A 26545-nucleotide genomic window follows, 5' to 3' on the forward strand; every position below is an offset into this window, starting at 1 on the left:
ACACTGGCCACGTAGTATATAGCAGCCATGCAGTATATAACGCAGCCCACACAGTATATAACACTGCCCACATAGTATATAACACTGCCCACGTAGTATATAGCAGCCATGTAGTATATAAAGCAGCCCACACAGTACATAACACTGCCCACGTAGTATATAGCAGCCATGTAGTATATAGCACAGCCCACGCAGTATATAACATTGCCCACATAGTATATAACACTGCCCACATAGTATATAGCAGCCATGTAGTATATAACGCAGCCCACGCAGTATATAACATTGCCCACATAGTGTATAACACTGCACACGTAGTACATAGCAGCCATGTAGTATATAACGCAGCCCACGCAGTATGTAACATAGCCCACGTAGTATATAGCAATGTGGGCACTATATGCGTGGTTAAAAAAGACTTAAAATAAAAAATAAACATATACTCACCTTCCGCAGGCCAATTGAAGTCCTGACGCCTGTGTGCGGTGCACGCGGCAGCTTCCGCTTCCAGGGTTGGTATGAGCGCAGGACCTGTGATGATGTCGAGGTCACATGACCGTGACGTCATGGAAGGTCCTTCTCGCATAGCATCCTTGGCACCGGAACCTGCCGCTTGCACTGCCGAGGACAGCGCGCCACGTCGGAAGGTGAGAATAACCTTTTTTTTTTTATTATTATTATTTGTTACATTAGATCTTTTTACTATTGATGCTGCATACGCATCATCAATAGTAAAAAGTTGGTCACACAGGGTTAATAGCTGCGTTAATGGAGTGCTGTTGTGAATTCTGTGGCTGAATTCACTCCTGTGGTCACAAGTGGTATTGCAGCCTCTGGGCTTCCTCCCTCAGGTGTTTTGGTGAGCTCGTTGGCTGCCTTGCTATTTAACTCCACCTGAGTCTGTCTTCCTTGCTCCTTGTCAATGTTCCAGTGTTGGATCTGAGCTACTGCATCTTTCCTGTGGCCTGCTGCTCTGCTAGATAAGTGTTTCTTTGTTTTTGTTTCCGTTTTTTCTGTCCAGCTGTGCTATTCTCTTTTGCTGGAAGCTCTGAGACGCAAAGGGTGCACCGCCGTGCCGTTAGTTCGGCACGGTGGGTCTTTTTGCCCCCCTTTGCGTGGTTCTGCTTTAGGGTTTTTTGTAGACTGCATAGTTCTCTTTGCTATCCTCGCTCTGTCTAGAATATCGGGCCTCACTTTGCTGAATCTATTTTCATTCCTACGTTTTGTCTTTTCATCTTGCTAACAGTCATTATATGTGGGGGGCTGCCTATTCCTTTGGGGTATTTCTCTGAGGCAAGTCAGGCTTGTATTTCTATCTTCAGGCTAGTCAGCTCCTCAGGCAGTGTCGAGTTGCATAGGTAGTGTTAGGCGCAATCCACTGCTGCTTTTAGTTGTGTGAGGATAGGTTCAGGTATTGCAGTCTGCAGAGATTCCACGTCTCAGAGCTTGTTCTATTGTTTTTGGGTTATTGCCATATCACTGTATGTGCGCTGATTACTGCACACTGTGTTGCCTGATAGCACAGCATAACAGTACAAGGAGCCCAAACCAATGATTCTCAATAGAGGGAAAAAAGAAGTCCTGACATCATTTTTTTTTCCTCAGCTCTGTCTTCAGTTTTTTTTTTTCCCCTAGACATTAGAGTGCTTCAGGACACAGCTGTGGACATGGATATTCAGGCTCTGTGCTCCTCAATGGATAATCTCGTTATAAATGTACAAAAGATTCAAGATACAATTGATCAGAAATCTATGCTAGAACCAAGAATTCCTATTCCTGATTTGTTTTTTGGTGACAGAACTAAGTTCCTGAGCTTCAAAAATAATTGTAAGCTATTTCTGGCCTTGAAACCTCATTCTTCTGGTAATCCTATTCAACAGGTTTTGATTATTATTTCTTTTTTGCGCGGCGACCCACAGGACTGGGCGTTTTCTCTTGCGCCAGGAGACCCTGCATTGAGTAATGTTGATGCGTTTTTCCAGGCGCTTGGATTGCTTTACGATGAGCCTAATTCAGTGGATCAGGCTGAGAAAAATTTGCTGGCTTTATGCCAGGGTCAGGATGATGTAGAAGTATATTGTCAGAAATTTAGGAAGTGGTCAGTACTCACTCTGTGGAATGAATCTGCACTGGCGGCTTGGTTCAGAAAGGGTCTCTCTGAAGCTCTTAAGGATGTCATGGTGGGATTTCCTATGCCTGCTGGTTTGAATGAGTCTATGTCCTTGGCCATTCAGATCGGTCGTCGCTTGCGCGAGCGTAAATCTGTGCACCATCTGGCGGTATTGTCTGAGAGTAAACCTGAGCCTATGCAGTGCGACAGGACTATGACTAAAGTTGAACGGCAAGAACACAGACGTCTGAACAGGCTGTGTTTCTACTGTGGTGATTCCACTCATGCTATTTCTAATTGTCCTAAGCGCACTAGGCGGTTCGATAGCTCTGCCGTCATTGGTACTGTACAGTCCAAATTCCTTCTGTCCATTACCTTGATATGCTCTTTGTCATCGTATTCTGTCATGGCGTTTGTGGATTCAGGCGCTGCCCTGAATCTGATGGATTTGGATTATGCTAAACGTTGTGGATTTTTCTTGGAGCCTTTGCGGTGTCCTATTCCGTTGAGAGGAATTGATGCTACACCTTTGGCCAAGAATAAGCCTCAGTACTGGGCCCAGCTGACCATGTGCATGGCTCCTGCACATCAGGAAGTTATTCGCTTTCTAGTACTGCATAATCTGCATGATGTGGTCGTGTCGGGGTTGCCATGGCTACAAACCCATAATCCAGTAATAGATTGGAACTCTATGTCGGTAACCAGCTGGGGTTGTCAGGGAGTACATGGTGATGTTCCATTTTTGTCTATTTCGTCATCCATTCCTTCTGACATCCCAGAGTTCTTGTCTGACTTTCAGGATGTATTTGAAGAGCCCAAGTCTGATGCCCTACCTCCGCATAGGAATTGTGATTGTGCTATCAATTTGATTCCTGGTAGTAAATTCCCTAAGGGTCGTTTATTTAATTTGTCCGTGCCTGAACACACCGCTATGCGCAGTTATGTGAAAGAATCCCTGGAGAAGGGACATATTCGCCCATCGTCATCACCATTGGGAGCAGGGTTCTTTTTTGTAGCCAAAAAGGATGGTTCGCTAAGACCGTGTATTGATTACCGCCTTCTTAATAAGATCACTGTTAAGTTTCAGTATCCCTTGCCATTGATATCTGACTTGTTTGCTCGGATTAAGGGGGCTAGTTGGTTTACTAAGATAGATCTTCGTGGTGCGTATAATCTGGTGAGAATCAGGCAGGGAGATGAATGGAAAACGGCATTTAATACGCCCGAGGGTCATTTTGAGTATCTGGTGATGCCGTTCGGACTTGCCAATGCTCCATCTGTTTTTCAGTCTTTTATGCATGACATTTTCCGTGAGTATCTGGATAAATTCCTGATTGTTTACTTGGATGACATTTTGATCTTCTCAGATGATTGGGAGTCTCATGTGAAGCAGGTCAGAATGGTTTTTCAGGTCCTGCGTGCTAACTCTTTGTTTGTGAAGGGATCAAAGTGTCTCTTCGGTGTGCAGAAAGTTTCATTTTTGGGGTTCATCTTTACCCCTTCTACTATCGAGATGGATCCAGTTAAGGTCCAAGCCATCCAGGATTGGATTCAGCCGACATCTCTGAAAAGTCTGCAAAAGTTCCTGGGCTTTGCTAATTTTTATCGTCGCTTCATCTGTAATTTTTCTAGCATTGCCAAACCATTGACCGATTTGACCAAGAAGGGTGCTGATTTGGTTAATTGGTCTTCTGCTGCTGTGGAAGCTTTTCAGGAGTTGAAGCGTCGTTTTTGCTGTGCCCCTGTGTTGTGTCAACCAGATGTTTCTCGTCCGTTCCAGGTCGAGGTTGATGCTTCTGAGATTGGAGCAGGGGCGGTTTTGTCACAGAGAGGTTCTGGTTGCTCAGTGTTGAAACCATGTGCTTTCTTTTCCAGGAAATTTTCTGCTGCTGAGCGTAATTATGATGTGGGCAACCGAGAGTTGCTGGCCATGAAGTGGGCATTCGAGGAGTGGCGTCATTGGCTTGAGGGAGCTAAGCATCGCGTGGTGGTATTGACTGATCATAAGAATCTTACTTATCTCGAGTCTGCCAAGCGCTTGAATCCTAGACAGGCCCGTTGGTCGTTATTTTTTGCTCGTTTTGATTTTGTGATTTCGTACCTTCCGGGCTCTAAAAATGTGAAGGCGGATGCTCTGTCTTGGAGTTTTGTGCCCGACTCTCCGGGGTTATCTGAGCCGGCGAGTATCCTCAAGGAAGGAGTCATTGTGTCTGCCATCTCTCCTGATTTGCGGAGAGTGTTGCAGAAATTTCAGGCTAATAAACCTGATCGTTGTCCGGCTGAGAAACTGTTCGTCCCTGATAGGTGGACTAGTAAAGTTATCTCTGAACTTCATTGTTCGGTGCTGGCTGGTCATCCAGGAATCTTTGGTACCAGAGAGTTAGTGGCTAGATCCTTCTGGTGGCCATCTCTGTCACGGGATGTGCGTGCTTTTGTGCAGTCCTGTGGGATTTGTGCTAGGGCTAAGCCCTGCTGTTCACGTGCCAGTGGGTTGCTTTTGCCCTTGCCGGTCCCGAAGAGGCCTTGGACACATATTTAGATGGATTTCATTTCTGACCTTCCCGTTTCTCAAAAGATGTCGGTCATTTGGGTGGTCTGTGATCGCTTTTCTAAAATGGTCCATCTGGTGCCCTTGGTTAAATTGCCTTCCTCCTCTGATTTGGTGCCTTTGTTCTTCCAGCATGTGGTTCGTTTGCATGGCATTCCTGAGAATATTGTTTCTGACAGAGGTTCCCAGTTTGTCTCGAGGTTCTGGCGAGCCTTTTGTGGTAGGATGGGCATTGACCTATCTTTTTCCTCGGCCTTCCATCCTCAGACTAATGGCCAGACCGAACGAACCAATCAGACCTTGGAAACATATCTGAGATGTTTTGTTTCTGCTGACCAGGATGATTGGGTGTCATTTTTGCCGTTGGCTGAGTTCGCCCTTAATAATCGGGCCAGCTCGGCTACCTTGGTCTCTCCATTTTTCTGCAATTCTGGGTTCCATCCTCGTTTCTCTTCAGGACAGGTTGAGTCTTCGGACTGTCCTGGTGTGGATTCTGTGGTGGACAGGTTGCAGCAGATCTGGACTCAGGTAGTGGACAATTTGACCTTGTCCCAGGAGAAGGCTCAGCTTTTCGCTAATCGTAGACGCCGTGTGGGTCCCCGACTTCGTGTTGGGGATCTGGTTTGGTTATCTTCTCGTCATATTCCTATAAAGGTTTCCTCTCCTAAATTTAAACCTCGTTTTATTGGTCCGTATAGGATTTCTGAGATTCTCAATCCGGTGTCTTTTCGTCTGACCCTCCCAGACTCCTTTTCCATACAGAATGTATTCCATAGGTCGTTGTTGAGAAGATACGTGGCACCTATGGTTCCATCTGTGGAGCCTCCTGCCCCTGTTTTGGTGGAGGGGGAATTGGAGTATATTGTGGAGAAAATTTTGGATTCTCGTGTCTCTAGACGGAAACTCCAGTATCTGGTCAAATGGAAGGGTTATGCTCAGGAGGATAATTCCTGGGTTTTTGCCTCTGATGTCCATGCCCCAGATCTTGTTCGTGCCTTTCATGTGGCTCATCCTGGTCTTCCTGGGGGTTCTGGTGAGGGTTCAGTGACCCCTCCTCAAGGGGGGGGGGTACTGTTGTGAATTCTGTGGCTGAATTCACTCCTGTGGTCACAAGTGGTATTGCAGCCTCTGGGCTTCCTCCCTCAGGTGTTTTGGTGAGCTCGTTGGCTGCCTTGCTATTTAACTCCACCTGAGTCTGTCTTCCTTGCTCCTTGTCAATGTTCCAGTGTTGGATCTGAGCTACTGCATCTTTCCTGTGGCCTGCTGCTCTGCTAGATAAGTGTTTCTTTGTTTTTGTTTCCGTTTTTTCTGTCCAGCTGTGCTATTCTCTTTTGCTGGAAGCTCTGAGACGCAAAGGGTGCACCGCCGTGCCGTTAGTTCGGCACGGTGGGTCTTTTTGCCCCCCTTTGCGTGGTTCTGCTTTAGGGTTTTTTGTAGACTGCATAGTTCTCTTTGCTATCCTCGCTCTGTCTAGAATATCGGGCCTCACTTTGCTGAATCTATTTCATTCCTACGTTTTGTCTTTTCATCTTGCTAACAGTCATTATATGTGGGGGGCTGCCTATTCCTTTGGGGTATTTCTCTGAGGCAAGTCAGGCTTGTATTTCTATCTTCAGGCTAGTCAGCTCCTCAGGCAGTGCCGAGTTGCATAGGTAGTGTTAGGCGCAATCCACTGCTGCTTTTAGTTGTGTGAGGATAGGTTCAGGTATTGCAGTCTGCAGAGATTCCACGTCTCAGAGCTTGTTCTATTGTTTTTGGGTTATTGCCATATCACTGTATGTGCGCTGATTACTGCACACTGTGTTGCCTGATAGCACAGCATAACAGAGTGCGTTATACCGCTGCATAACGTGGTCCATTAACGCTGCCATTAATCCTGTGTGAGGGCTGACTGGAGGGGAGTATGGAGTGGGCACTGACTGCGGGGAGGAAGGAGCGGCCATTTTGCCGCCGGACTGTGCCCGTCGCTGATTGGTCGTGGCAATGGTCGTGGGCGTTTTGCCCCGAGCAATCAGCGACTTGGATTTCCATGACAGACAGAGGCCTTGACCAATGAAAATCCATGACAGACAGAAAGACAGACAGACAGAAAGACAGACAGACGGAAGTGACCCTTAGACAATTATATAGTAGATAGATACGGTATCTATCTATCTAGCTGTGTGTGTAAACATTATTCTTCAATGGAGTATGTAAATGAAGAGGTTGGACAAGAAATTACATCACAATTCTTTTTTTTGTATATCTTTATTTAGCTTACAAAAACACATAAATCCGCATGTAAAAAAACGCATGAAAAACGCATGTAAAATGCATCAAAAACGCAGGTGACCTGCCAGTGACCAGGTGCAGATTTGGTGCAGATGAACTTGAGCGTGAGAAAATATTCAGAAAAATTCCCACGCTTGAGTTCATCTGAGGTTATACCATCAGGGGGCGCAGCACCGCAAGTCTAGGTAGCTACGTTCCCCTGCATTCCATTCATTCCCCAATTTTTACAGGCAGGGGTGGCTGCATTAGCAGGCTCCTGCTTGTAAAATTATTTAACCCCTTCAGATGGATTTACAACGTGGGGCAAGACTGAACGACGGAAGGTATGGGATATTGTTGATTTTTTATTTTAACTTTCTTTTTGGTGACAAGGGTCTTCAATTGGATTGAGAGTATAATAAACTATTACAACACCCTGTGTCTTTATTTCAATAAAATACTTTTTTCCTAATGTGTGTGTGTTTTATTAACCATTTACTACTATTGGATTAATAATGGAGAGGTGTCTTATTGACACCTGTCCATTATTAACCTGGCTTAATGTCACCTTACAATAGCAAGGTGACATTAACCCTTTATTACCCCATATCCCACCGCTACAGGAGAGTGGGAAGAGAGTGGCCAAGTGCCAGAATAGGCGCATCTTACAGATGTGCCTTTTCTGGGGTGGCTGGGAGGGAGCAGATGTTTTTAGCCAGGGGGGGGGGGCAATAACCATGGTCCCTCTCCAGGCTATTAATATCTGCCCTCAGTCACTGGCTTTACCACTCTGGTGGAGAAAATTGCGCGGGAGCCCACGCCAGTTTGTTCCGCGATTTAACCCTTTATTTTAACAGCTAGAGTCCCCAAATTTTGCACACATACACTTCTAACATTAGTAGTGAGGAATATTTTAAAAAAAACGGGATATGAAATGGTTTACTGTATGTAAACCATGTCTCATACCCTGTCGGGTTTGAGAAGGAGATGGCAAAAGCCGGCAATTGAATTACCGGCTTTTAAGCTATCTAGCGCTGTGTTATATATATATATATATATATATATATATATATATATATACACATATATACCCCTTTACTATGTGTAGACGTTTATTCTATCTATTCTATTCTATTCTGTCAGTGTGATTTTACTGTACACCGCACTGAATTGCCGGCTTTTCTATAGAACACCGCAGCGTATTTCTCGCAAGTGGCTGGTCCGTGTGTAATCCGTATTTTTCTCGCCCCCATTGACATTCATTGGCAGATTTTTTGCGCAATACGCTGACAAACGCAGCATGCTGCGATTTTCTACGGCCGTACAAGACCGTATAATACGGATCAGTAAAATACGGCAGGAGCTGGGCCATAGAGAAGCATTGTACCGTATGCCATCCGTATTTTCAGCACATCTCATATGTCCGTAAAACTCACTAGTGTGACCCCGGCCTAAGGGAGGATAAGAAGTACTAATGGAAAGAATTAATTCACATTCAATGTGCTAATTCAGATGCCTATATGAGGTCAGAGATCTATTGTTGATACATGCCGTGGCACTGTAACTGGTAAGGTAATCAATAGGGAGTCTAGTTATTTTTTCCACAGTTTCTCTTTGACTGAAGAAGACTGATAAAATATTGGTTGCAACGGTCAGGAGACTAAAATGGAACATCATCACAAGCAAATCCCATGATGCCCCATTACAGTTTTCTGACCTCTGCAGCCAATCACAGACCCTAGAATTCAAGTGACCACAAACTATGGGGTGACATGACTTCCTGTCCCAGGGAGAACACTAAGATCATTTTTAGAGGTTCAGTTTTTGGTCAGTATTTTACGTCAGTATCTGTAAGTATAAAACATGAGTGGAACAATCAGAGGAAAAGTATAATAGAAACCTATGCACCACTTCTGTATTTATCACCCACTCCTGGTTTTGGCTTACAAATACTGAGGTAAAATACTGAACATGTGAACGTGGCCTAAAGTATCTTGAGCCGGAGCAATGTGAGCTATAGACAATGATTATAGCTTCTGCCTTTGCTCTGATGGAAAAGCAGTATGCAGTAAATCAATAAAATAAATTGTTGCAAAGGTGTATATTGACCTCAGTATATGCCCTCATGTTTCAAACAATTCCATTTTAATGTTTTCTGCAATGTAGTGTTGTGGAAACGTTTTTTAGATTAAGAACCTATCTATATTTGATCCTTCTAAATATTTCAAGCATATGGAATCTGTAAGCATGACAGCAGTAACCCTACAGCACATGATGGAAACATGTGGGGATGTGATAAATTACCAAAACACAACACCAGGAATCTCATCTCTGTGTGATCAAAGAGGCAATTGATGGTCAGTGTAATGCTTCTGGAACACATACTTTGGCATTTTCCTTTCAGTTACATCACATTCACACTACATAAATCAGCTGAGATTTTATCAGAACTACAATCTTCTGTCTCCTGCTTTATGGTAAGACATAAATGAAAACTCCTTATGGAGATAAAGGTACCGTACTTTTCAAGAAGCAGCAGCTTACACATCATCCAACTCACAAAGCTGTATGTGAGCTACACAGCTTCTCCTTATCGTACAGCATCTACATCTAAAATAAACACTTTTTTTAAAAAAATTAGATCTTTGTAATTTATCTTGTCAGAAAAATGTGCTTTGTTCTTCCCCAGAACAGATCAGACATTATCAAAATTCTCAATTCCTGGGCAAAATCTGTATTCAGTGAAGATGAACTATTACATTGCTGAGATAGGAGATGGCAGATGGTGCAGATAAGACTCATTGTAGAGGGGAGGTGGTCAGGGGAAGGAAGACCTAGAGACAGAGCTCCTCCTATCTACATAGAATAAGACTCATTGTAGAGGGGAGGTGGTGAGGGGAAGGAAGACCTAGAGGCAGAGCTCCTCCTATCTACATAGAATAAGACTCATTGTAGAGGGAAGGTGGTGAGGGGAAGGAAGACCTAGAGACAGAGCTCCTCCTATCTACATAGAATAAAACTCACTGTAGAGGGAAGGTGGTGAGGGGAAGGAAGACCTAGAGGCAGAGCTCCTCCTATCTACATAGAATAAGACTCATTGTAGAGGGAAGGTGGTGAGGGGAAGGAAGACCTAGAGGCAGAGCTCCTCCTATCTACATAGAATAAGACTCATTGTAGAGGGAAGGTGGTGAGGGGAAGGAAGACCTAGAGACAGAGCTCCTCCTATCTACATAGAATAAGACTCATTGTAGAGGGAAGGTGGTGAGGGGAAGGAAGACCTAGAGACAGAGCTCCTCCTATCTACATAGAATAAGACTCATTGTAGAGGGAAGGTGGTGAGGGGAAGGAAGACCTAGAGACAGAGCTCCTCCTATCTACATAGAATAAAACTCACTGTAGAGGGAAGGTGGTGAGGGGAAGGAAGACCTAGAGGCAGAGCTCCTCCTATCTACATAGAATAAGACTCATTGTAGAGGGGAGGTGGTGAGGGGAAGGAAGACCTAGAGGCAGAGCTCCTCCTATCTACATAGAATAAGACTCATTGTAGAGGGAAGGTGGTGAGGGGAAGGAAGACCTAGAGACAGAGCTCCTCCTATCTACATAGAATAAAACTCACTGTAGAGGGAAGGTGGTGAGGGGAAGGAAGACCTAGAGGCAGAGCTCCTCCTATCTACATAGAATAAGACTCATTGTAGAGGGAAGGTGGTGAGGGGAAGGAAGACCTAGAGGCAGAGCTCCTCCTATCTACATAGAATAAGACTCATTGTAGAGGGAAGGTGGTGAGGGGAAGGAAGACATAGAGGCAGAGCTCCTCCTATCTACATAGAATAAGACTCATTGTAGAGGGAAGGTGGTGAGGGGAAGGAAGACCTAGAGGCAGAGCTCCTCCTATCTACATAGAATAAGACTCATTGTAGAGGGAAGGTGGTGAGGGGAAGGAAGACATAGAGGCAGAGCTCCTCCTATCTACATAGAATAAGACTCATTGTAGAGGGAAGGTGGTGAGGGGAAGGAAGACCTAGAGGCTGAGCTCCTCCTATCTACATAGAATAAGACTCACTGTAGAGGGAAGGTGGTGAGGGGAAGGAAGACCTAGAGGCTGAGCTCCTCCTATCTACATAGAATAAGACTCATTGTAGAGGGAAGGTGGTGAGGGGAAGGAATACCTAGAGGCAGAGCTCCTCCTATCTACATAGAATATGACTCATTGTAGAGGGAAGGTGGTGAGGGGAAGGAAGACCTAGAGGCAGAGCTCCTCCTATCTACATAGAATAAGACTCATTGTAGAGGGTAGGTGGTGAGGGGAAGGAAGACCTAGAGGCAGAGCTCCTCCTATCTACATAGAATAAGACTCATTGTAGAGGGAAGGTGGTGAGGGGAAGGAAGACCTAGAGGCAGAGCTCCTCCTATCTACATAGAATAAGACTCATTGTAGAGGGGAGGTGGTGATGGGAAGGAAGACCTAGAGACAGAGCTCCTCATATCTACATAGAATAAGACTCATTGTAGAGGGAAGGTGGTGAGGGGAAGGAAGACCTAGAGACAGAGCTCCTCATATCTACATAGAATAAGACTGGTAGAGGGTAGGTGGTGATGGGAAGGAAGATTCAGAGGCAGAGCTCCTCTTGTCTACATAGAATAAGACTCATTGTAGAGGGGAGGTGGTCAGGGGAAGGAAGAACTAGAAACAGAGCTCCTCCTATCTACATAGACTAAGACTCATTGTAGAGGGGAGGTGGTGATGGGAAGGAAGACCTAGAGGCAGAGCTCCTCCTATCTACATAGAATAAGACTCATTGTAGAGGGGAGGTGGTGATGGGAAGGAAGACCCAGAGGCAGAGCTCCTCTTGTCTACATAGAATAAGACTCATTGTAGAGGGGAGGTGGTGATGGGAAGGAAGACCCAGAGGCAGAGCTCCTCTTGTCTACATAGAATAAGACTCATTGTAGAGGGGAGGTGGTAATGGGAAGGAAGACCTAGAGGCAGAGCTCCTCCTATCTACATAGAATAAGACTGGTAGAGGGGAGGTGGTGATGGGAAGGAAGATCCAGAGGCAGAGCTCCTCCTATCTACATAGAATAAGACTCATTGTAGAGGGGTGATTAGTGACTCATCATTTTTAGGTGTTCATACCTCTTCATCAGGACTACCATGGCTCGTTCTGTATACTGTAATATCATTGTATTGCAGCATATAGCAAGTATTACAGCCTCCTATATAGCTGAGCTTCTCAGGAGTTGCAATATGGCAGCTATGGGTGCCTTCAAGAGGATTCCCAAGTTCAATTTTGTTGTCGGAGGCTGACAGCAACATTTTAGGGGTTAAACAGCAGTGATAAGAGCAATTTCCAATTACTGCATTTAGTGGCATATATTGGCTATATAGCACAGTTGGCATCTGGTAGGTGAGGTGCAGGCAGAGGTCCTGTGCTCACTCTATACACCTGTCAGGAAGGGGTTAACTTTTTCTTGCATTTGCTTAGGGATTCCAATTTCACACCCAACATTTTTAACCCAAGCAAGCAAAATTTGCAAATTACAAGCAATGGGTGGTCAGTGGTCACACATGTACACATAGAGCATAGACATGAAAGCATCAGCAAAATAAGGTTTTTCTTTAAAGCTCCCCCACCAGAAATATAAAAGAAAATAGATTGTTTTTTTTTTTTTTATTTTGCTTTCTCTGTTTTTTTTTGTTTTTATTTAAGTTGCTGCTTATTTCATAAGTCCAGTAAGTAGGAAATGTATCTTCTAGAAATATTGTCTTGGCTGTGGGACAATGTCTCCGAATACTATCTAGAATTTTTCATAAATTCCCTCAACCTTGACATGTACATGGGAAGCATTATTTCCGGATATGAATTTTCAGAGCAATATGTGCTGTGCGGCTGCTTAACAGATGTTGCCCATATAAACCCCTTACCTATTTCCTGCCGCAGATAAAGATTACAGAGCTTATGGGGATGTTAAATGCTGTTTAATTACTAAAAGCAGAAACCGGTGACAATACAGTCATGATTCCACAATAGAACATGTGACAAAAAGGGGGAATTTGGAAAGATATTTCCTTGTTCATTTGCAGGGGCATTACTAGGAATTTCCTTTTACATGTATGAGAAAAGTCCCGACATTCACACTTGACGTTATGGCCAGATGGCCAAGATTTATTATGAGGAAGTCCAGCTACTTTTATTAACCTCAGTTATGGTGGATTAAATTCCAGAACTCAATTGAATGTGTCTGTACCAACTATAAAGAGAAAATGATCTGAAGGTATCACATATAAAGGTTGGGGAGACTATATTGGTGCAATTATAGAAGGGCATTTTATATAGTCTCAGATTGGATTTTCTTCAGATATAGCGATGCTAGATAATCTGAACTTTGATTAAAATCCCCATCTTACCAAATGAAAGGGTAGAAAATGCAAACATGTCTCCAGTTGTGCGGTGCTAGGCTATCAGGTAGGTTTTATGCCTGAATATAAAATGCCATTCATGGCTGTGACATAAATATTCTAACCACAGAGCATGGAACAGTTCTTCACACGTACTGAAAACTCATTCCTCAAAAACTCTGCAAAATCTCCGAGGACCCATGAAACTGAATATAAATTTGTGTCAAGACTTGAATTACGGAAGTTTATTCTTGCCTTGGAAAATTATCCATTGACACACTATGCAGAGAGAAGAAATAAGTGTCTCCATCTACAGGCTGGCATCAATGTTTTGGGAGTTTATACCCGCAGAGGTACTGCTGATGATGATTGCTGCACAAAGAGGCAACGATTTGAGAGTCAAAATGTGTTTTTCAGACATAATCACTACTGATGTCAGCCTCCGGGCTCATACTCACTTGCGAGAGAAAAAAACAGTCCGTAATCTGGACCGAAAAAATTGGATGCAAACTATGCGATTGTCATGCGAGTTCAATGCGATTTTTAATTGCACCATCCGATTTACATCCGTATGCAATGCGTTTTTTTTTCCTGCAACTTTTTTTTACAATCATTTACAGGACCATTTACAGTGTTCTATGCCGCAGAATGGTAAGGTATCTGTAAAAAACGGATGGCCCGTATTCCGTGCGCTTTTTTATCGCACCCATTGACTTGCATTGGCGAGACTCGCAGCAAATCGCAGCATGCTGAAATTTTTTTCTCAGTCCGATTTTGGCTGAGAAAAAAATCGCAAATGAGATGTCACCTATTGAATAACATTGGTCCGAGTGCAATCCGATTTTTTTATCGGATTGCTCTCGTCCGTTTTTTTGCTTGCAAGTGACTATGAGCCCTCAGCTTAGCTTCAGGAGAGGGCAAGGTTTTGTAATTGGAGGCCATTTCACTTCTAGAAGAGCTACATGTTTACACATATAAACATGATTGTTAAAGGGGTTGTCCAGGACTTTTATACTGATGGCTTATCCTTAGGTTATCAATATCTGATCAATGGGGGTGCAGCAGTCAGTATCCCCCGCTGATCAGCTGTTCCTTATGCCAGCGGTGGCGGGTTGTGCTGAGCTGTACGCTGTAAGATACAGCTCCATCAGTTTCATAGTGGTCATGGCTGGGTACTACACATCCGACCCCTATGTATACAGATTGCATATTTGCAGCCACATGACCGCCCACACCGAGTGCAGTACCGGAAAATCCTCACAGCGCACACTACTTGGAGAGTCTGCAGACTCCTAGCCTTACGTCGGACACCCTTTTATCTATTGACAACTAATTGAAGAATTTATGTGAACTGGAAACGGGATTACATGGGCAGAATTACTCCTTTTTGACTATTTCATTTGCATGATTAATGGTATGTTGAAATACATCAAATTCTTAAGCATTTTGCGCAAAAGTGATGACTCCTAATAATTAGTTTTCTCAGGAAATCATTGACACCCAAAAATGTTGATGTGACTTAATGATCTGGATTGGGTGTCGGTAGGTATAGTTAGCAGCCTTTGGCCAAGTTCTAGGGGATGTCATGTACATAGGACAATGCCATTACCTACTGTCACGATGTGATGTTTTTGCCTGTTGGGCCTTTTCTCTAGCGAATGTTAATAGACGGAGGGGCTTCACTTTTTCCTACTGCTAGTGGACTCTGGACATACTGTATGCTACTCACTGCCATCCTCCAGTCATATTCTGCTTTTACTCAATAATTTGTACCGGAATAACAACTTAACTCTATACTCTACGTTTATGCATGCAGCCTTTTGTTTTTATATTATTTTAGTGTCCTTGAACACAGAGGCCATTTAGATGTCTATGATGCCATAAATGTTAAAGAAAAATGCATTACAGTCAATCTGTAGTGAACGGTGGCTGCCCTTATCTTCCAAGTAATAGCCACTTTTAAACACAACACTTCATTTATATGTCAGAGGGAATCTTTTAGCTTTCTGCTAATCAAAACATCCATACAATATAATCATCTTTAGCATCCATCAGAAAAAAAACTTTCAGGTGTCAGTTATGGAAAAAAGCTTTGTTTGACAGTTTGCTGGCAGTCACACTCGCCCATCCTCTTAGGATTTGTCAACTGTCCAGAGCTAATTGAGATGTATAAATTTCACTCCTGGGCCTGGAGGTCACCCAGTCTAGATCCAGGGATGTGCGGATCATACGTGACAGTTGACAGTTTAGTCTACTTACACTCTGCCAGCTCTTTTAATAAGGTTTTCATCTCTATAATCATTGCCTGAGCATGCCTCTGTGTCTACGCCTCATCTTCCTTTTCTTTGGATGGTGTTGATTTAGTAACCCTAGATAGCTATGAACTAAAACATAACAGCTTACGGTAAATGTTCCAGATACTGAGCACTTGAGTAAAGCTGCATAAAAGAGTGTTAATATACATGTATATATCATGTCTGTATTTAGTCTATATAGTACAGCTATTTAGGTTATGACCATGAATCTATCTGGTTTAATAAGCAACATAGAAAGTGCTAACATACCATAATACAGCAGAGCAAACAATTACAATGGCATAAAAATCATCAATGAAATTTACAGCACAATAGGATGGTCCTATACCACCTTCCACCTAAGGTATGTAGCTGGATTTGGCTGATAGTTGTATAAAAACATGTACAGAATATTAAAGGATTTTATGTGTCTGCAGACTTGTAAATCCTCACAGTGTGCACTATCGGGATTCTCCAGTGCCCGTGCCAGGGTGGTCATGTAACCGCAAGTATGTGATTTGCATACTCCTGGCCACTTTTGGAGTAGATTTTACTGGCCTCGCTCAATTCACTTGTAGTCAGCGAGGCCATGCACGTCTTGTCGACAAGTAACCGCATAACTGGAGAATCCTGACAGTGCACACTGTGCATGCCGTGAGGACTCACAAGTCTGCAGTACATAGAGTGACTGTAGACTTCAGTCGCAAGCCTTGACAGCTTATCTAATAGAATAACCGTAACAGGATTTTGGAGGACAGACTTGTTGAAGTGTGTGCTCCAGTAAGATGCGCCAAGTTGATTAACAGGAATGTGATCCTTAATGAATTTGGCTCGTATTTCAAGATCCATGCTTCACCATCAGAAAAGTATTCCACTCAGGAGCTGGAGTGGCATAAATTATGAGGAATTTATTGGGAAGCTTAGCCACATTCTGTCCCAACTGAGCACTGACCACTTTTCAAAACATTGGGGGAGCTTTCCGGCACTGGCATAAAGACTCTAAAAGTCGCAAAAGTTTCTTGCATCTTCATGCGGTTTTGTGGTTGGAAAAAACTGCTTGATGATGTGTTGCAAAAGATTCCAGATAAAGCCCAGATCTTCTATTGACTTTATTTTGAGGTGTGTTGGGTGTTCCAGACCACATTTTTCATTATTAGGCTGGGTTCACATAAGCATATAACACGGCTAAAACATCGCACTCTGCCCAGTGTTATTCTATGGGACAGCTCACATCTGCAATTCTTTTCTCATGACATGAGAGAACAATGGCAGCATGCTACGATTGGCAGCGAGAGTCGTCTCACACGTAGCCATACAAGTCTATGGGGGGGGGGGGGGGGTGAAACATTGGACTGCACTCGGATGTCATTGCAGTGCAGTCCAATATATGCAGTCAGGCAATGGAGGAGATGGAGACATTACTTTCTCCGTCTCCCCCGCACCTGTGCTGGCATTCTCCCAGGGCACTGACACTCGTCTCACACAGCAGAGCAGGAGCTGAGGGTCATTAGCACATCGCATCCAATGCTCTTGCCATTTGCTGGTGTGCAAAATCTTGAGTCAGCATTAGTCTGGTCCATAATTCAGCTCAAAGTAGTACGTGCTGCGATTGAGCCTTGCAAGACTGTCGTTCCATGTAGAAAAACCGGCCATGTTCACTGGCGTATTGGCTGTAATGAGTGCATGTGCTCACTGTAAAGTCCATGACGCACACAGACAGCATATGTCCAGATAATACACTGGTCTGAATGAGCTCTTAAAGGGATTTTGTTCTGTTTCTAATAAAGAAGAATGATCGAATAATATTAAATTGATAAGTCACATTACATTATACCGTATGTCACGTCTTTGGCATCAAAGGCAGTTTCAGATGACTCCACTCCACTGGATTCCCTGCATTCTGCCCGATGTGAAATTATGGTCACCTGATTAGGTTTTTGCTATAGTATGTTCACAAAGGAGGTTTTCCCTCTAAATACAATTATCACTTATCCTCAAGATTTGTGATAATTGCATGATCACTGGGGGTCCTTGTTCTGGGACTCCAGACAAATCCAAAAATGGGGGACCCAAAATCCCCATTGGGAATGAAGCTGCAATGTGCATGCTCAACCTCCACTCTATTCACCTTCATGAGACTGTTTCTCTCAGTCCCATAGAAGTGAATAGAGTGGCATCCATTTGCACAAGAGATTTTGGGACCCCTATTCACTGGATCCGTGGCATTCCCAACAGTCAGATCTTAGTGATTATTCACTTTATAGCGTACCTGCTGGTGATAAATGCATTTAGCAAGAAAAGGCTTTTAATCATAATCTGTAAGGTTTTTGTCTGATAAGATAATGAATGAAACGATTGCATTTTTATTTGCAGACCTATTTTTCTTTTTTGCCTACACCGCCTGTTGTCCGTATATCTACAACATTTTTTATGTGACCTTTACAATATTAAACTGCCAGAGTTGTTTCCAACATCACTTTGGTGTTAACATCGTGTAACAAATTAAAGGTAAAAAGCTTTTGCTCCAGAAAGCATTTGTGCCCGATGCGAGCTTGGAGAAAAATAAAAGCACAATGGCACGGATGGTAAGAGAAAGGGTCAAATAACAGTACAGCTGTTTGCCTGGAGTTCAGCAGCTGTAATATATTGTCATCATCTGGTTTTATATGGCGGCAAGCGATCCAATAAATGTAGAGAAATCAGCAGGTGGCAAGGGTTATCCAGGGGCTACACTAATAGACAAAAGAGCAAAGGAAAATAAATGACTGTGTTCTGGTACTGAACGGCTGGAATTGTGTACATTTCCCAAAATAACACTTTTACTTCCGAGGTTCCACAATACAGATGATCATGTGCCAAAATCTATCATCATCATTTTACGATAAACCTCTCCCTAGGACAACCAGCTCATTCTCACAACCATCATTGCAGGGAGATAATAATGACAGCCAAAGGAAACACTCACTTATTCATCTCATCATCTTGACATTATTTGTTTGTTTGAACAAATGACACTTCAATGTAAACTAGTTGAATATTAATGGCTTGTACTTCTGCCTCCTGGGGACCACATCCAATAACACACCTAAAGGTTTACTCCTTGTCAAGAGAATGATCTGTTGTTTAACTGAAGTTTTTATGGTAAACATAGTTTGAAAATAAAATATTCATGATTATAGGGATGTGATACAGGAAAGATATATATCTTGGTACTGTGTTAGCCAGTAGATAGAAAAATATTTAGAATTGAGAGTCCTCAGTGGTTGATACCTTTTAATGGCTAACTGAAAAGATGGTAACAAATTGCAAGCTTTCAAGACTACACAGGTCTCTTCATCAGGCAAAGACTAAAAGAAATTCTGAAGAATCACATATTTATGCACAACATATCACAGAAAAAAACATGGATAAGACAGGTGAAATGAAGCAGAATTACCATGAGTGATAAACAATTATGTCCATAATTATTGGACCAGTTCTTAGATAAGGATTGTTTTATTGTCCTGTGATTAGGGTCTCTGTTGTGATGACCCCTCATAGTCTGAGGGGCAAGTTCCTTAGTTGATGTAAAAAGACATAAATCCATGCGACACATTCATTCCTCCACTAAGGCTGTCAAAGGTCGTCATCAGTTTATATTCCCAGACTCTTCTGTCTCTCTGAGATTTGAAGCTACCTTTTAACACAAGTAGTTTCATGTCCATAATGTTATGATTTGGGAGACAGAAATGTATTGCCACAGGTAGATCCATTCTTTTTTCTCTTATTGTGTGGCGGTGAGAATTCATTCTTGTTCTAAGCTTTTGCCCTGTCTCCCCCACATACAGACCCCCAGTTGGATATTTAGTACAAATAATTAGGTACACCACATTAGAAGTGACGCAGCTGAAAGTACCTGGTATCTTGTAGTCCTGATGTGAATTGGGGATCTTAATCTTGTCCGTGGTCATTATAAATGGACAGGTCTTACATTTTTTCTGATTGCAAGGAAAGGTACCTGCAGCTGTTGGAGAGGACAGGGAGCTCTTTACAATGATGCTTCTTAGATTTGGGGGCTGCCTAAAACACAGTAGTGGGGGGTCTGGAAAAATGGATTGTAAGCGGACATCTTTTTGTACTAAAGGTTGTAATTTCCGTGCAGCTCCCATTAGCACCTCCAGATTTGGATTGTAGGTAACTACTAGAGGTACCCGGTTATTTTCTTCTTTAGCTTTGTAATGTAGCAGGTGATTCCTTGATATTCTGGTGGCTCTTGTGATCTGATTTTCAATTGTCCTTGGATGGTAGCCCTGATTCAAAAAGGTCTTTCTGAGGCGACCAAGGTGTTCATTCCTATCCATTGCGTTGGAACATATACGATTGTATCTGATGGCTAGGCTGTAGACAATAGAGTTTTTTTTATATGTTTTGGATGGAAACTGTCCCATTTAAGGTATGTTGGACGGTCAATTGGCTTCTGATACAGTGATTTAGTTTTACTTGCCGCAGCTGAATAATTTGCGACTACTAGACAGCTTGATTACATGTGGGGATTCCTTAGTAACCAGGCAACCCCCACATGTACTCAGGCAGGCTAGTAGCTGTAAATCAAACAGCTGAATCAACAAAAACAAAATCTCCAGAACACTAACAAATACTCGGAGATCACCCAAGCGTGCTTGGGAAAACCAGAGCAACGAGTATATGTGCTCATCACTATTAAGCAGCACTCATAAAACCCATAATTAGTAACTTCATAAATAAAATATACATTTTCTTCCAGATGACCTAGTTCAGATGTTTCAATATATAAAATATATAGGGTACCTACTGTGCATCCTTTTTATTTGATATTCCTAGTAAATAGCTATTCCTTTTCCAAGATTACTGGATAGAATTACAAAACGGTACACAGTGACGGTGAATAAGCCTTATAAAACAATGCTAAACAGTGACCTCAATTGATAGCATTGTAATTTCTATGTAAACATATAACCCAGACCCATTACCACACACTAGGGATGGGTAAACACTCGACTCAATCACTAAACATACTGATCCGCTAAGCAGATATTAAACTGCATGCTGAACCAAAGAGTGTTTTATAAAAAATTATAATTTTATTAACACAAAACAATACAAACGATAAAACAATGCCTCAAAACCATACAGGTAAATTATGTTACTAGCAGACAGGCGTGAGTAAAATTCTCATAGTGACGAGAAAGCACCAGGTAATGAACACATTCATAGGTTTATAAAATTTGGCATTAGAGCATGCTGAGAAAATACCTCTAATAGACTTTCATGTGAAAATCCCAATGTTCAATATAGATATAATATAACCCACTTGGGTAAATAAGTAATGGCCACTTTAGCTAATCAAGATACCATAGATCACGATATAATTTAATTACACTTATTGAAGAACCAGCTGCTCCAAGGTACGATTCTAATTAGTACCGCAGTGGCTGTAAATATGATGGTATATTCGTTACGCTATTAAAAAAAAAAAAAAAAAAAGAATATACATTATTAATTATATTGGTTAATTAGTAAGCTGGACATTCTGGTAAAATATTTACTGCACATCTGCTAGTTCCTTTCTGTGCTGAATGAAACAAATGAATGTAAATCAGTTGTCGCTATATAAATAAAGATTATTATTATTATTAATAGTTGTCAGAATTTATTACAGGCTGAGACTATGGTCATCCGAGAGAATTGGTTCAATTAAACTAATCACTCTCTAATCAGAGTCTGATCATAGTGTGCGCCAATTCTCTCGGATGAGGACAAGATGGAGAAAACAATGTCTCCATCTTCTCCATTCTTTGAGGCCATGGAAAACGGACAGAACCCAGATGTCGTCCTACCACAGTCCGATGTTTCCTACGTACTTATTGACTTGCTGACAGTGTCTGATTGAGAAAAAAAATCGAACATGTGCACAGCCACATAGCATAACATTAGTTTAGGTGTGATACGAAGTTTTGTCGGAACGCACTTGGACTGAAAACACGTTCATCTGCACTTGCCCTTAGGCTGAACAATTTCCTATCTGTCTCCATTAATAGAAGGCAAAATCCTTATGTAAATCAAATGTGTGAATGCTATCTAATGCTAATTAATGGATATAGCATTTCATCGGAGGAAAGAATCCATAATCCTTTATATGTACATTTTGTGACTTGGCTACCTTCACTGCTTAGTAGGATATCTGAAAGATAACGTTATGTAATATGGCTGTCTTCCTCTGAATCTTGTCACATTCTGCTAGTCCTTTCTTGTAATTCACTGAACACCTGTCACATCAGTGATTATTGCATTATATCTTTCACGGTGGAATTTATCTTTCTGCAACTATTCTGAATACATTGCTTTATTTTCACAGGTCACAGATTAGTTTTCAAGTTCAAGTGCACAGAACCGAGAAGCCAGAGTAGAACAAGCCATGAAACCTAACCTAAAGCAATGGAAACAACTTATGCTATTTGGAATCTGTGCTTGGGGCTTAGTGTTTCTGGTGATCTTCATCTACTTTACAGACAGCAACTCAGTGGAACCAGTGCCAAGTGCATTCTCTTACTTAGAGGATAAAAAACTCCTGCCTATACAAGGAAAGCAGAGGGCAATCATGGGGGCGCTTTTGGACCCTTCACTATCCTATGCCATTGATGATAATAGTCTTGTTAATGAAGACATTTTGAACTCATTTAAGTCCGGCCCAGGTAGTCTTAAAACTATAGCCGATGTAGAAAATTACTTTGAAAGCGAAGATGAGTTTATCATGTCAAAGAAGAAAAAGAAATCCCTTGTCCATGGAAACTCCAACATGGCTCCAGGATATCATCAAAACTCACATTCTAGGCACAGAAAAGTACGAAGGAGTATGCGGCGCGCAAGACAGCATATGCCTGAGGAGTCGGATGAGTGGAATGGCTTTTCTTCATCTATGTCCAAATCATTTCTTCAAAAGTTGTGGAAAGGCAATGTTTCATCCAAATTGCTGACACCTCGCTTGCAGAAAGCTAGGAGAGAGTATCTAAGAGCAAACAAGCTTGGAGTCAGCTTCTCAGGAAAGCAGAACTCAAGAAAATTGAGTGCAGCAGAACTTCTTTGCATCCTGAAAAAGAGAGCTCATGTAAGAACGTTGGATGGTAAAGAGCCTCCATTTTCAAACTTGGGATGGGAAAAGTACTTTCCCCAAAGACCACTAAACAAACTGTACCCAAAAGGATTCTCTACTTGTGCTGTTGTTTCCTCCGCCGGAGCTATACTGAACTCCTCGCTTGGAGCTGAAATTGGTAAGTTCTTGTGTTGGGGCTGATGAATACAATAAGGTAAATGTACATTTACTACTGAGACAGACTTGAAGTATATCAGGGTGTATCTGGTTACTAACATAACAATTGTCTAATTTTCATAAACTACTCATCATATTTTTATACCAGGGTACTAACTGGCTGTATGCTTTCTGTAATTGGTAGAATGTCTGTAGTAACAAAATAATCTTTCTGTAGTCTTATCCTGTTACACTACCTTTCATTCGTTCTCCAGAGTGTAGACATGGAAGAGAATATGGCTCCGATTCATCGAAGCTTCTACTCCAGAAAACATGCGTAACAAGTTTGAAAAGTCTCAACATTTTTGAGTAACGCGAGGCTTTTGTTGCTTTTATGCCATTTTTGCCCAGCCCTGGAGTTAAATGGGAATAGGATGGAGCATGGCAACCCCTGTTCGTCAGATTCATGACGAAGAGTAGCATTCCTTAGACTCTGTGAATGTTTATCACAGTCATGTCCACATTTTTGAAGCGATTTTCAAAAACTGCAATGATATGCGGCTGTGTCACCAAAATTGCTGCAAAAACTGCGACTTGATCACATTGTGTAAATATGGACAAATCCTAACTTTAGCTTGATGTTCATGTGTTACATGACGCAGCAAACTTTTTTTTATCGGTGTGTTAGGGTTTAAATGACATGCAAACGTTTGTAGTATCATGGCATGTAACACATTAAAATGCTATGTTGGCTTGCTTCATCTGGAAGCTCTTAAATAGGACAGTTCAAATTCTTTAATTTTGACAACATGTATGACAACATGAGTTTCCTAAAGCCAAATTCACACATTTGTGAAACGCTGACCATGCCGGAATCCAAATTCTTGGCCCAACCCGCAGGTCTTCTGACCTGACCCAGATGCCTGGTATATGAGGTAGTAACCTCATGTCAGGAGACCCACCGGTTAGGCTCGGTATTGGAATACTTAGTGTGACCATTTTCGTGCCTTGTACAATTTTTATACTTCTGATCATTAAATATGTAGTGCAGACATGAAACAGAATTGGATTTCTGTAGCCAAGTCTCTTAATTGCTTGTTCCGTTATCTGCTCAATATAAACACACTCTGAAGGGCAGCAAAAGCTGTAAATATGAAATTAAATAGTATTTAATGCTTTGCTCTATTGAGGATAGGAAAACTTTCTAAAAATAAATATCAATTTCTTGACCTATTTACTACAAAACGAGACATGGGAACTATGTGGAAATTGCTTATACAGCTTTAGCAAGTCCCTATCATGAAATTAGCTTCTGCAAAAAATAGCTTTAAGGATTGCTCTCCACGGAAATGTGTTTCTGTGTTATATGTCAAATAAAATTGTATGCTTTCTTTATTCTGTTTTTTTTTATTACTTCTTTTTGAGAGTCTTCATTTCCTATATTACAGAATGAGTATAAAAGGTTTTCAGATGCCAGTTTTGTGCTTTTGCGTCTGAGTGATTCATTCCAACTCATTTTCTGTACCTTGAAAGCTGCCTGGAAAATGGGAAAAACAACCAGATCATAAAAGAAAACGCACACTGCAAAACACAGAATTCCCATGCACCATATTATGATGATTCTTGGTAACTTGGGGACTATTATACCTGCCATTTTCAGCGTTTATACATACTTTTTAATTTAGCGATGTACTCATTACCCCTATGGTATCCATTTTTAGTGGAGAAATTATATGTTTCACATAGATCCTAAGAAAACTCGTTTCGTATTCTTGACTGACAATAAGATCCGTCATGTTTACACAGGCTTCTACTGTAGATTTTCTTTTTAACTGCAAGAATACCTCTGCGGAGTATGTGTGCTATTCTTGATATCAAATACTGTAGCCACCCAACTGATTGCAGCACCAATATTAATAGAGCCTACAGTTGGAACCTTTATGATCAAATCTGTTACTTTTAACTTGATAGACATATTTGTGTAATTGTGTGTCTCCGAATAATTAAACCCTTCCTGACCTTGGACATACCCAGTACATCATGGAAGGGAATGATTTCCCAACCTTGAACATACTGGGCACAGAATTGGAGATTTTGCGCTGACAGTATCTGTGCGCATGCAATCGCCGCCAGGTACTCAGCTAACATCATACCATCCCTATCCCCTCCAATAGGCGCACCGGCGATGTTATCGCAAGGCCCAATAATTGCCATGTGACCCGATGTCTTCATAATGACCCCCGGGTCACTATGCTAGCTCAGAGCATGGCCTAAGAAGTTGTGTGTCAGTGCAGAACTGACAGTTATAAAGCATTGCAATGCCAGTGCATTGCAATGCTTTATACCAGCGATCAGACTGCTAAAAGTGAAAGTCCCATAAAAGGACTAAGCAACAAAGTAAAAAAAGTAAAAAAAATTCTACAAATAAAAAAAAGCACAAAATAATATTAATAAAATATATACCATATAGTTGAGTATAGGCCGACCTGAGCATAAGCCGAGGCACCTACTTTTGCCTCGGAAAACTGGGTAAGCTTATTGACTCGAGTATAAGCCGGGTATGCATTGTCCCCTCATCCCTGTCCTGCTATACATGGCTCCCCCTTCCCTGTCCTGGTATGAATGCCTCCCCCCCACTGTCCCTGTCTGCATGCCTCCCCTCTCCCTGTATGCATGCCTCCCCCTTCCCTGTCCTGGTATGAATGCCTCCCTGCCCCTGTCTGCATGCCTCCCCTGTCCCTGTCATTGTATGCATGCCTTCCCCTTCCCTGTTTTGGTATAAATGCCTCCCCATCCCTGTCCCTGTCTGCATGCCTCTCCCGTTCCATCCCTGTATGCATGCCTCCCCCTTCCTTGTCCTGGTATGAATGCCTTCCCCGTTCTGTCCCTGTATACATGACTCCCAGTTCCGTCCCTGTATGCATGCCTCCTTATCCCCTATCCCTGTGTGCATGTTTCCTATTGAAAAAAAAAACAAAAAACATCATACTCACCTACCTGCGCGCCCTGGGTGTGGCACTGCATCTCGTTCCGCCCACTAGCGCCTGCCTGCAGCTCTTCTGGTGCTCAGCGGTCATGTGGTACCGCTCACTAAGGTGATGAATATGCACTACACACCTATGGGAGTGGAGACGCGTCCATATTTATCACCTTAAAGGAAACCTGTCACCCCCAAAATGGAAGGTGAGCTATGCCCACCGGCATCAGGTGCTTATCTACAGCATTCTGGAATGCTGTAGATAAGCCCCCGATGTATCCTAAAAGATGAGAAAAAGAGGTTAGATTATACTCACCCAGGGGCGGTCCCTGTCCGGTTCTGGTCCGATGGGCGTCACGGTCCGGTCCGGGGCCTCCTATCTTCATCAGATGATGTCCCCTTCTGGTCTTCACGCTGCGGCTCCGACGCAGGCGTACTTTGTCTGCCCTGTTGAGGGCAGAGCAAAGTACTGTAGTGCGCAGGCACCGGGAAAGGTCAGAGAGGCCCGGCGCCTGCAAGGGCCACAAAGAAGTTGTTCAAGTGACTCTGGCTGATAATCGAAGGTCGTGTACTTCTACCTCCCATGTGAGTTCTCTTTCAGAAGCTGAAGAGATCGGGAAGGAAAGTGACGTGACTTTGCCCATAGCAGCCGCTAGGTTGGAGTCGGATGACCGGTCAGTTGGTGGTGCTGATTGAATAGAAAAT

The 26545-nt window shown here is 42.5% G+C and overlaps 1 protein-coding gene across 4 annotated transcripts in view; it reads left to right on the top strand.

The window, feature by feature from the left end:
- ST6GAL2 (ST6 beta-galactoside alpha-2,6-sialyltransferase 2) overlaps positions 1-26545 on the top strand; it is a 238725-nt gene that overhangs the window by 117962 nt on the left and 94218 nt on the right. For all 4 annotated transcript variants that reach the window (XM_069757572.1, XM_069757570.1, XM_069757573.1 and 1 more), the window contains exon 3: positions 21973-22885. In XM_069757572.1, coding sequence (XP_069613673.1) covers positions 22033-22885 — 853 coding nt within the window. In that variant the 5' untranslated portion in view covers positions 21973-22032. The remainder of the gene's footprint in view (positions 1-21972; positions 22886-26545) is intronic.

This window comes from Ranitomeya imitator, chromosome 3, assembly GCF_032444005.1.
Source record: "Ranitomeya imitator isolate aRanImi1 chromosome 3, aRanImi1.pri, whole genome shotgun sequence".
In the NCBI taxonomy this organism is placed as follows: Eukaryota; Metazoa; Chordata; class Amphibia; order Anura; family Dendrobatidae; genus Ranitomeya; species Ranitomeya imitator.